Raw genomic sequence first — 12,233 nt, 5'->3', positions numbered from 1 at the left:
GGGGACGTCTTTTTTTTTAAAGTTATTGAAAATTGTCTTTCGAAGAATATTGTTTGAAACAGTAGGCCTATACGTTTTCCAGATCAGTATGTGAAGTGCTGGCTATTAGAAATTCCCTTATTAAAATTATGTCAATCAGGTTTTTTTTTAGGGTCAGATTCCCTCCCTTTAAACTAATACTAATAATGATCTCCCCTTAACTTTCTCGAGTGTTTTTACTTTCTCGTATAGGGAGTATAGAGGAAGTAGTATTGTATTCGTCCGTATGTTTCTGTGTGTATGTCTGTGAAAACGATAACTTATTACTGCTTGGTAGATGAAATTTTATATACAAGTATAAGATCTATATGAAATTTGTAGTTCTGTATCAACTTTTCTACTTTTGGTTTTTCAAAAGCCTATCTTGAGTACTAATTCAGATAGATAGATGAAATTTCATTTATAAGTAAAATATCTAATTCTTTACCTTCTGTCAAATTTTGAGCGATTTTCGTTGACCGGAAGTAGTACTTTACGCTTTTTGCGATTTCTAAAAAAAAAAGCATATAAAGTACTAATATTCAATACTATTAAACAAACATTGTTTGCTATGCGCAATTCTTTTTTCTATGATATTCTATAAGTAATAAAAAAATTGATTAAAAATCATGTCTATATCCCAAGTTGCCTTCCCCTGCGGTGTTATATAAGTATATTCGAGAAAGTTTAGGGGAGATCACTCTAGCTCTATTATATAACAGTATTAATAGTATCAGTTAGGAGGGTGGCACTTTAAAATTGTTTTTTTATACTTAATTTTTAAAAAAAGAATAGAAATTACGGACCACGTGAACGCAAAGAAATCGAGCTGGTAGAAATTATATTTTTTGAGACATAGGAAATAGCGTCAAGTACTACTTTAGGTCACCGGAAATCAATCAACATTTAAAATCATCAAGAGAATAAGATCTTATAGTATGTATAAAAGCTCGTCCATCTAAGCGAAACAGTGCTCAAATTGTCGTTATTTTATAAACCAGATAAGGAGTAAAGTACCACTTCCGATTTTTGGAGGTCACTATTGAAAGTGATCAAACATATTATACTTAATAATACTTATAATTTCATCTACCTAACTGAAACAGTTCTTAAATTATCATGTTCACACAGAGTAAAGTAACACGGTTTCAGGAAATCATTCAAAAGTTGAAAGAAAGCTGCACATACAATGTAATATGTATATGTGAAATTTCATCTACCTAAGTAATAGGCTTTTGAGAAACCGGGAATAGATAAAGTACCACTTCCGGTTACCAGAAATTGCGTCAACCTACATACAGACAGACATAGTTGCAAAGCTAAGTTTTCCGGCTCTGGAAGGTTTTAAAGCATTAAAAGCTGTCAAAATGTCATGTTTACATTTTTCAGTTCCAATAAATCTTTTTTAAATTTGGCTTCTGATAAAGTAGGAAGGTGTAAGATGGTAAAAATGTCAAAATATCTGTTAATTATTCAGCATGATTATTATACTTCCTCTATAATCTGTATACACGAACATAAAAAGTGAAAACATTGAACTGGATGACCTCGGGTCAAAACACCTAGTTGAATGTGGTTTCAAACTTCCTTGAATACGTTAAGTAACAGTTCAGAAATATTCTCTTTCACAACACTTTTACAAATAAAATAAGACAATTTTTTATAAAAATTTTATGACTATAAAAGTATGAGAGTAAATCAGCAGTAATTGGTCGGTAATATAAGTAGCTGTATATTGTCAGTCATACAAGGAGCAGTAGGCCTATATTTTCATTTATACAGGGTGAAGTGAATGGTCAACAATAGAAAGTAATATCAAAAAAATTTCTCTGTAAAAAATTTTCCTCTGGACACAAGAAAACCATGAAGGTGTAAACTATTTTTGGCAAAGAAAAAACAACTTAAAAACTGACAGTCATAAGAAACAGATAAAAAGTAATTTAAAATAAAATCATTTAAAGATACAAGTCAAAACAAAAGTCCACCCCTCAACAATATGAGCTTTAAAAATACAGCAGTAAATCTATGAGGACTGTAAGTAGACAGGGTTTTGCTCTTTTTAAATTACATCCTTTTTTAAAGAATATAAAGATGTTTGCACAATGATAACAATAAATGTTTTCTTATTTTAAGACTCCATTAAAGCAAGAAAAATGAGAAAAAAAAAGGATTAACAGGTTAAGCAAATACATGATAACAACTAGCCCACCACCCCAGTCTGATGCTGACATACATTTACATTTGGCTGCAACTTCCAGTGGCCACCCATTTTGATTAACATAGCAAAAAAAACCTAGGCTGCCAGATAATGTTACAATCAAATGTGTTAAACAGATCAATCTGTATAATTAAAAAATCAACATAAAAAATAACCTCCCACTCCCATGACTGAACCATAAAAAAAATGTTGACCAGCTTGTTATAATAACCAATTTAAAAATACTTAGTTAAGTACAAATTAAGTACAAAGTTTGGACCACTGGCAAGAGATCACTGATACATGATAAAAAACATGAAATTATACTTGGCTTTTCTGGCCTAGGGAAGATTATATAAGAAGCAAGGTAATTATTGCTATCACAATCTATTTTTGATGTATTTACTCGTATAACAATTTTTTGTTCACATATGGTAGTTTCTTAAAGCAATGTTTAAAATATCACAAATTGTGGACAGTGTTGGACTATGGAGTCGTCAGGTGCGGCTACTAGGTGGTGCTAACTACACACTGACTCTTGGGCCACACTGACTCCTAGGTCACCTTGGCATTGGTATAATATTGCATATAAACGAAATTTGAACCTTTCATTTGTCAATAAATATTTCCCTATTTGAAGTATACATCACATGAAGTTACTTGATCACATGAAACAAATTTTAGTTTAAAGGACTCATCACTTCCTGTAAAATATACTTCATTTGTTGTCATCACAACCTTTTTCAACCTTAACAACAAGGCTTGTAAAGGAAAAAATAGAGATCTGCATTAGCAAAAGTTGAGAAGCACAGAATAAATAGTTAGCTGTGAGATTGCTTCACTCCTACACCAAAAAGCTGTAAATATATTCATACAAATATGCCACATTGGCAGAATCTCCTGATTTAGTGTATATTATATTTACAAAGAACAATTATTTTTCAGAGTGAAAATTCTACCAATTACACTTGAATTTTATTTTGTACTTTGATTAAAAATATTCAGTATCAAACTGCTTTGTTTAAAAAAATATTTCAAATCTACAATCATTTTTTTTTCTGTAAAAATAGTAATGAGATTGTTTTAAAATATACAAAGATTTAAAAAAAACCAATGGTAAATGGAATAGTTCTAAAAATGTTTTTGTAAAATGGAATGTACATGTCATGCATAACCTCAACTAGAAAGCGCCATGTAATAATCAGCAAATATACAATTATACATTTCAATACAATGTTTGCATTGTAAGTACCTTTTGCATACAAGAGATATTCAGCAGTAATTTGTGTCTAAGTCTTAACAATAATTTAAACATTAAAACAGCATAAAATTGCATCGAGTATTGCAACTAACAAAAAATATTTCTTGCAAGTACAAAGTAAGTTTTGTAAACAAATTTAAAAAAAAAAATGAAATGCGAAGTACGATCCTCAGATTCCCTGCGATTACAGGTATTTAAATAAACAACAGGGTTAGTTGATAATAAAACAAAAAATAAACAGCACACAGTAATAAATATGAGCCACACGTACAGCAGTAAACAATGAGTTAAGTAGAATAATACTATAAGTCCACCACCACATGGTATACACAAAGTCCTAGGTTACACTCAGCTCCTTTAGTCATCAACAGCAAGACTATGGCATCACAAGTTAAACAGAGATTTTATAAGTCCTTTGACATTGGCTCTAACTGACTGGCTTTTACAAAATAAACAAAAAATATTTGCAAATTTTAACATCACTCTTACAAACAAATGGACCACTATAAACTAGCAGTAATGTTGGTGACCTTAAGCAACTAATGTTGGTAAAAAATTGTGTCAGTACAAACTTTTGTACAACTCTAATGGACTAGCAGTGTAAATGTACAATGTGCCTGCAAGAGCAGAACAATAACATAATATTTAAGTCACTAATTCTTAAGTCCCAAAGGAACAAAAAGTTCCAGAGGAACAAAAACACAATAGAAGTGGACAATTTTTTTTATAAACCAAAAGGCTTTTGCTATATTTTCTTTCACATTATACTTTGTGGAGGTGCTAATGGCATACAAGAAATTTTTATTATCTTTTAAGTTAATTTAACTAGATAAATATTTCAGTAACTACCATAAAATAGCTAAAAAACCAGAGCATAAGAATAATATCATAACAAACACTTGTGAGTAAACATTGACTTTTTACCCAGCGTTCTCTTCTTGCCAGATTGTAAGCTGATTGTATTTCTGTCTGAGTTATGGTTAGAAGAATCCATATGGATGAAACCTGAAACAGTCAAAAATAGCAAACAGATAAGTAAAGAAATATAAGGGTCCCCATCCATGCATAAAATAGATCATACAAGCTGTAGTGTTATTTGAACCAGAGGTTACAGAATGTCACCCACTTCAAGAAAAAAAAAACAAGTAACCAGATGAATAATCAAGTACATTAAGATATCAAAAGGTGGAAATCAGTTTCAATTTCTAACAGCTGAAACTACCAGCCACCAAGCATTACCTTCTCCAATTCTCTGAGTACCTGTCTCTGGCTCAATCACTGTATTCAACCTTTCCAGATATTTGCCAGCCAGGTACCTAAACACTAAGACAAAATAAAGACAGGTGAAACTACCAATCAATAAACTTGTAACATACAACACCGAGATAACCAGATTTTTACGCACTAGTTCTCAAGACACTTCAACAGCAGACTAACTTTACTATATACAAACCCTTTCAACAAGGACACAATAAACAAATCCTTAAGGCTAGGAGCTACAGGGAAAACACTTTTTTGTTATTAGCCAAGCAAATTCACTGAAACTTCACCCATATAATGTATGCTCAATGGGATTTTTAAAAATGGTGTCCAAAAAGAAAAATATTTTTGGTTGCCATGGTTACGTCCGCCATATTGGATTTTTGTTTATCATTTTCAAAATGCTAAGGCTCAGCAACCACTAGAGGTAAACACACAGAAATGCAAGCATTTTGTAGAGTGATGTTAGCCTGAAACTTTCTATAAAGTACTTTTTAAGAAAAGGGTTTAAAAAAATTATTTTTAATTTTTAAATCCTAGACTGTTAAAAAAAGCTGAAATTTGCTCAAATTCAACATATTTCAGTCCATAAAATCTAAAGTAAGAAAAATCTTTAAAAAATGCTTTATAGAAGTTGTTTATATATGTTAGAAGAATAATCAGGCTAAGTTTCATTACAATACATGCAGAACTAACAGAGGAGTAGGGATTTGAAGAGTGAATTTTAACGTTTTGAGAAAAACGCAAAAAACTAAAGAAAAATGAAAAATTTCATTCATAACCTAACAAATACTAACAAAATTTGGTTTTAATTTATGCAGGTTTATTTAACATATAAACATGCAATGAAGTATTAAACTTGCAAGTACATTTTAAATAATAAAGTAAAAAAATTGTCGTACAAAGATAACGCGTCAAATACGTAAAGGTAAAAAACATTATTATTTTTTTAAAATAAACTGTTTCAAAAAATGGGCTGAACCACACCTAACAGTTCTATTTAGTTAAGCATATTCACATTTCATTTTGGCAACTGCTACTTTTTACTGCCATCTAGCATTTTCTTTTTCCAGATTAGTCATCCGGCAAAATGTTTCAATGGGTTTTTTTTTAAATCCTTGCTACCACTATAACTATAATAATTGATTTATTCATATCTTCAGCTCTTTTTATCTCTTCCTGTTAATACTTGTGCACTGACCAAAATAAATGCTCTTTTTCTAAGTTATTGTCTGGTTTCATACTGCTTGGCTCTCTCTTGGCAAAGGTCAATTCTATAAAGGAAAGTAGAACATCAAGTTATTTCAGTGGACAAAAAAAACCACACTTTACCACAGACACATTTTGCATTGAATATTTATTGAATCCTAAACTAAGTTGCAAAATCATTGTAAGTTATAAGCTATAAATAAATTTTACAACTGTTTTGGGTCCAGAACAAGATTTTGAAAAGCGGTTTACCGTCACTCGGATATATGATTTTCCTTTTTGCAGTATTTAAAAGTTGCCATATTCTTTCACTGAGTTCACTTGGTCACTAGCTCTTCAATCATTTTCTCCAGATATTGTTATGTGAAACAAAATTATGTGTAGGGAAAGTTACCTTGAACCAGGACAACTTGTAGGGTTTTCAACACACACTGTAGGCCTAAATCATAGGGGAAATGAATTTATTAATAAAATATACAAATGTCAAAAGAAAAGTAATCATAAAACTATAATGATATATTGTATGAATATAAGATTAGGAGAATCACTGAATAGAATTTGATTCATTAGTTTGAGGAGATAAAAATCTTTTGAACTAGATCTAGATCTAGCTAGTATCTGAACCACTAATGAGTCTAATGACAAACAGGTCTACTAACCTAAATAAGATGTTCAAAAAAAAATATGTAGGTCTACTAATTAATCTTTAAATTCAAATAGTTTAATGGATATTGAAATACTCACTGCTTGATGTCCGTGCATCTATTCTTTGTAAACAAAATTAAGGCTGTAGTTGTCATAATCAGCTGTAGACTGTAAAACACATGAGCCTAGTTTGTTGTGTACTCTGTTATCCTTGTTAGGCATTAGGACACTTGTAACATGTTTAGGCCAGCTTCACCCGGGGATTACTTAAGTTATTACCAAAATCGTTCTATCTGATAAGTCTGTTTTGGGTTCGATCACAGGGTGATAGTGTATTTCTTGCTGTGTAATAACTTACTAGATCTACACACACACGTAAAACACTGCTTACTCTTCTCGTTAGCTTGTGTAGACTAAATCTAGTAGCAGTGAATCAACAAAGAATGGTGGCTGGTATAAAATCACGATACTTCTAAACAGTTTAAACATTATTAAACCGACAAAAACATTTGATACGATGAGATTTGTCTAAAAAGTTTGTAAACAGCTGATTGAATATCCACAACAAGAATGGGTGCATCACTAGGCACGCCGGAAGCGATAAACTAGCTAGCGAATCAAAAATTTTAACACTGATAATGCCGAGTCCGCCAGCCAATAGAATTTTACCTTGCTTCTGGGGTAAGGCCGAGTAGGAAAATTTGGTATATGTAGGTCAAACTCTTTAAAAAGTGTGTTTCATTTGAACATTCGAAATTAAATGGAATATTTTCATTGGTTGACAAATTTACCTTGTCGTTATAGACAAGAAAAGGAGCTTTCCGGCGATACTAAACACGCGGTAGCTATTTTTAGTTATCTGTATGTTTTATAGTAGTAAACTTTGGCAATTTTCGCAGTGTTTTTGAAAAATTAGACAAAACATGCATATACATGCCTCACAAAAAAATTAATTTAAAATAAAAATAACCATTTTCCAACAATATGTTATGTGGTTTTGTATTCAGAAATGGATATACTTTAATAATTAGGTCAAAACTGAAATTCGACATCTGACACCCAACACACATAAATCCGGTGCCGCACACAGCCACAACTTCACAGAACTCAAAACAAACTTAAACTACCTTCTTCAACATTTAAATTCTCTTTCACTGATGTGGGGTAAAAGCGAAGTCTGAGCTTCTTTGCAAGATCTTCTGCTTCATTTCTGGATTTAAAATATATTAAGCAAAAATTAATGAAACAATCTGACTTAAATTTCAATTTGATAACGGTGTACAGATTATCTGCACAATTCCACAGATGAAATATATTAAAATGTAAATACTCAATACTTACGTTTGAACAAGAGCGTCATCAATCAGATCTATTTTATTTTGTACAATCACCATGGCTATTTCTCCCACTTCATTCTCAACCTGACAGATAAAAAATGTATGAAAAAATGAATATTGTGGTTTTTAAATTTAGACTTGTGGCTAATAATTCAGCAATATTTAATTTTACACCTGGCATGCTTGGTAACACAAATATTCCATACTTATGATTTTCTAATATTTAAAAATATAGGCTGCTCAAAATTTGTTTTAACTTAATGTGTTTTGATATAGTAACTACAATCATAATTTCCGATATATTTGCCTATACTGCTAGATACAAAGTGGATAGGTAATATAACTTAATAATCAAACATATTGTCAGCCTTTACTTGTTCAACCTCATGGTTATTTACTTATCATAACAGTTTATTTTTTGAACAGATTGATTTTATTTTTCAAACAGCATAATTTTATTTTTCAAACTAAGATTTTATGCAAAACAATAATTGTATAACCTTTTTTTTCCAAGATTCTATGGCTTCAAATGACTCCCTGTCAACAGTAGAAAATGCCAGGACACAAGCTTGAGCACCTAAAACAGGAAACTTTATCAGTTGTTACCATTAAAAAAAACATGTGTTAAATTTACTTTTATTGTATCAATATCTAAATAAGAGTAAAAGTGACCTCTGTAATAAGCTTTGGTTATGGCATCGAATTCCTCTTGCCCAGCTGTATCCCATAACATCAGACGCACATCTTCACCATCAACCCTGCCAATTATATTTATCTTGCTTTATTGAGTATTGAGGCTCACCAATTGTTCACATCCACAAAATCAATTGTAATTTTTGACCCTTACCTGTTCACTCTGTATACATTTAGGTTGTGTGATGTAGCATACAAGCATTTTAAAGTTAATTTAAAATGTAGACATCCACATGACCCCCCCCCCCCCACACACACAAACTGACTTAGGCATTTAAATCTGTGGACCATAATAAATGTTCAGGTTTAATAGGCAAACTATATTAGCTATATAAACTATAACAGCCAATCTTTAACTTACTCTATTTGTCTTTCTAAAAAATCCACCCCAATTGTTTTCTTGTAATCTCTTGTGAAAATGCCCTTGCAATAACGTTGAATCATGCTAGATTTTCCAACAGCTCCATTACCAACAACAACGACCTTGATGGCCACCTCCACCTCCTCCTCCCTCATGGTGGCACTTTCTTTAGAATTTGATGCACCCAGTGTTTTGTAAACTGTGCCGATATTTACCCTCCTGTAAACAAATTACAAAATGCCACACTTCGTCTAATATAGTTAAAGTGATAGTGGCTAATAAAAATTGCAATGTTCTGCTGTAAAAATAATACCATTATAGCTGAAGATATAGAAATCTAGAGCTAGATCAAGATTTTTACCTCAATACTACTACACTACATACATATTACTACATAACTACATAAGGCGGACTAAGTCAATACCACTGATTGTTAATGTTAGGCCTACCTCTCTTCAATCTTGATTCTTGTCTAAATTAATCAGGATTAATAAAGTTAATCTAGCTAGATTAGACCTACATAAATTTCTAATTAAAATCACATGTAGAATCTAGAAGTAGAAATCTAGATTCTAGATCAAGATTTTTACCTCAATACCTGTGATTACCTCTCTTCAATCTTGATTCTTGTCGTGGTTCCGTCACTGAGGAGTCAATCTCGTCTGTACATTTATTTTAGAGATTTACAACATAATGAACGGCGATGGAAATCTAGATTCTAGTCCTAACTAGATTCTAGATTTATCTACTATCTTGGACTTATGGATCTTGATATCTAGGCCTAGACTAGTTCATTTGCTTTCAGTGAATAAACAAATTTAAACAAACATTTTTTCCACTACTTTTCAAGAATCAAGGAAATAGAAAATAAATAAAAAGTAATGTTTAAATACCGACTCCTACCGTGAACACAGTGTGCTCTTTACTAATACTAGCCTAATGATTAGGCATGGCCAAGAGATGAGGTCCAGTTATGCTTTTCTACTTTTTGAATTTCGCCTTAGTTGGAAATGTAATTTGTAGACTCTATATACATTTTCTTTCAACATATTATGTAGATACCTAAAAGCGTTTTTGTTTGATGTCCACACATAATTCAGAACATAACTGAAACAGGTGTCATGTTGTGTTCTGGTCCCTATCTCCCCCTACCCTGCTTATGCAACTGGTGCAAAGTGATGCTTGTTCAGTACGTTATATGCTTAGACTTGCATAAATATAGTCTAAACCAGAGGTTTAGCTAGGGGAGGGGGCGGGTGCCGACCATTGGGGATGGCCAGAGAAAGTAGAATTTTAAAAATAATAAAAGCTAATTTTGGGCGTGATTTACTGAATTACAAACTACCAAAGTTGAGAAAATAAACTGCTACTCAATTTTACAGTCTTATTTAACTGTTTCCTACATCAGTTGTGTAAGACCAAAATAAAAAATGTTTTTCGCCAACGTGGATAACCATAATGGCCTATATAGGCCTAAATGGGGGAAGCGGGGGCAGTTTTCCCCGGACGCCGAAATGGGTTGCAACGACTCTGGTCTAAGCATATATATATATATATATATATATATATATATATATATATATATATATATATATATATATATATATATATATATATAACTGCCCCCATCAGTGAATAAACAAATTTAAACATTTTTTCCACTCCTTTTCAAGAATCTAGGAAATAGAAAATAAGTAAAAAGATCATCTACTTAAATGTGAGATTTCGTCTATCAGAAACAGTACTCATGTACTCATGTTATAGGCTTTTGAAAAACCCAAGCTCCACTTCCGGGAAATAGCTGAAAAGTTCATATAGTTATAGAACTGCAAATCTATCTCTTCATGGGGACCATGCGAGACACCACCACGTAAACGCACGCCGTTACTGCCGCGCTCTCTAGGCATATAGCTACCACCCCCACCATTCTGGTGAGCTAAGGTTCACCCTGAATGTTTACAATCGTAGAGCCGGCTATTAGGGGCAAATAATTTTGCTTTTTAAAGTAATAACAAGTTCTGCTTGATCTTTTCATTGTCGTCCGTAAACTATCGTCATGGACGGCTGCTTTCGGGGGGGGGGGGGGGGGGGGGGGAATAGAAGGGAGGGTAGTGTCGAATTAACTAACTATGAAGTACTGAAAAGTAGAAAAAAAAAACTTAATTAGCGGCGTCAGTTCGTTTGTTATAAAACTTTTATATGAAATTTCTTCAGCCTAGCTGTAACGGTACTCAAGTTATCGTGTTCACAGATAGAAACACACACACCCACACCACCAAATTTGCTTCTTCTTTCTTCTTCTTCGTTCTTAATTTTAGCGTTGGAAGGGATTCCCTCCAACACAATTAAGTATACGTGTCAACTGGTTATGTGCCATTGAGGCCATCGACTTCGATTTCAGCCTGCTTTTCTTTTTTGATTTTTCTTCCATAGCTTTTGTCCTAGAATAGTGGCTGTCCCCAGCTAACGAGCCTCGTCTGCCCGAAGGTTCGAAATCGAGACTTTTCGGTTTAACAACCACGAGCTTTTCCGACTCGACCACGCCCCTCCGAAATTGCTAAACTAAGCTTTTCCGACTCCTGGGCGTGTAAAGCGTCTAAATTTGTGAAAATCTCGATTTCGATTTTTTGCATGATTTTTTGCTCGTATACGAGAAAGTAAAATACAGAAATATTTTAAATTAAATTTATTATAAATTATTATTGACAGAAAAATATCAACTTAGAAACTACCTTAATTTATCTTTAGGTTAAGAATTACGATTAAGACATAGCAAGCACAAGTGTTCAGTGTTTCTCCCAGACTTTTTTTATCGGGGGGGGGGGGGGGGGGGGGGGGAAGGGAGGGGCTCTGACCCTTAGAAGAGATGCCTGGAAGAAACCCTGCAAGTGTTCCGTAAATAGCGATGTCATTTTTTTAAAATCGACAAGCAAGTATGCCACAGTTATGAAAATAAATTCAATGATTTCTAAATTAGGTTTTTGTTAGATTTCAGTTCTATTGTCAGTTTCCAAGGATAAAACTGCATGGGATGATAAAACGAACGAATGTTTCAACCTTTTAGGGTAACATTCATTCATCGTTATCATTGAAAATCGTAACTTAATAGCTTAATTATATCAAGTTACTGAGAGAAGAACGGTCAACTATTATGCTAAAATTGTTTCCCATTCCCCGTAATCCTTACTCTTCTTAGCTTGTTCTGTGTTCGCGTCTTTTTTGGTTATGCCCCTTTGCAAGTAACAAACTAAT

The 12,233-nt window shown here is 32.7% G+C and overlaps 1 protein-coding gene across 5 annotated transcripts in view; it reads right to left on the bottom strand.

The window, feature by feature from the left end:
* Positions 1 to 1,698: 1,698 nt before the first annotated feature.
* LOC131953220 (ras-related protein Rab-23) overlaps positions 1,699 to 12,233 on the bottom strand; it is a 14,935-nt gene continuing 4,400 nt past the window's right edge. Inside the window, exons 1-8 of one of the 5 annotated variants that reach the window (XM_059316315.1) lie at positions 9,572 to 9,825; positions 8,982 to 9,200; positions 8,600 to 8,685; positions 8,428 to 8,504; positions 7,932 to 8,011; positions 7,718 to 7,800; positions 4,716 to 4,799; positions 1,699 to 4,481 (exon numbers count right to left, since the gene is read on the bottom strand). In XM_059316315.1, the coding sequence (XP_059172298.1) occupies positions 4,363 to 4,481; positions 4,716 to 4,799; positions 7,718 to 7,800; positions 7,932 to 8,011; positions 8,428 to 8,504; positions 8,600 to 8,685; positions 8,982 to 9,136 (684 nt within the window). In that variant the 5' untranslated portion in view covers positions 9,137 to 9,200; positions 9,572 to 9,825 and the 3' untranslated portion in view covers positions 1,699 to 4,362. Of the gene's footprint in view, positions 4,482 to 4,715; positions 4,800 to 7,717; positions 7,801 to 7,931; positions 8,012 to 8,427; positions 8,505 to 8,599; positions 8,686 to 8,981; positions 9,201 to 9,430; positions 9,447 to 9,571; positions 9,826 to 12,233 lie in introns of those variants that run through there. The other 4 variants (XM_059316316.1, XM_059316314.1, XM_059316317.1 and 1 more) reach the window with 4 other exon arrangements.

Source organism: Physella acuta, unplaced genomic scaffold (assembly GCF_028476545.2).
Source record: "Physella acuta isolate Inbredline_101_S28 unplaced genomic scaffold, ASM2847654v3 ptg000913l, whole genome shotgun sequence".
NCBI lineage: Eukaryota > Metazoa > Mollusca > Gastropoda > Physidae > Physella > Physella acuta.
The sequence above is the reverse complement of the archived record's forward strand: the minus strand, read 5'-3'. Positions and strand labels throughout refer to the sequence as shown.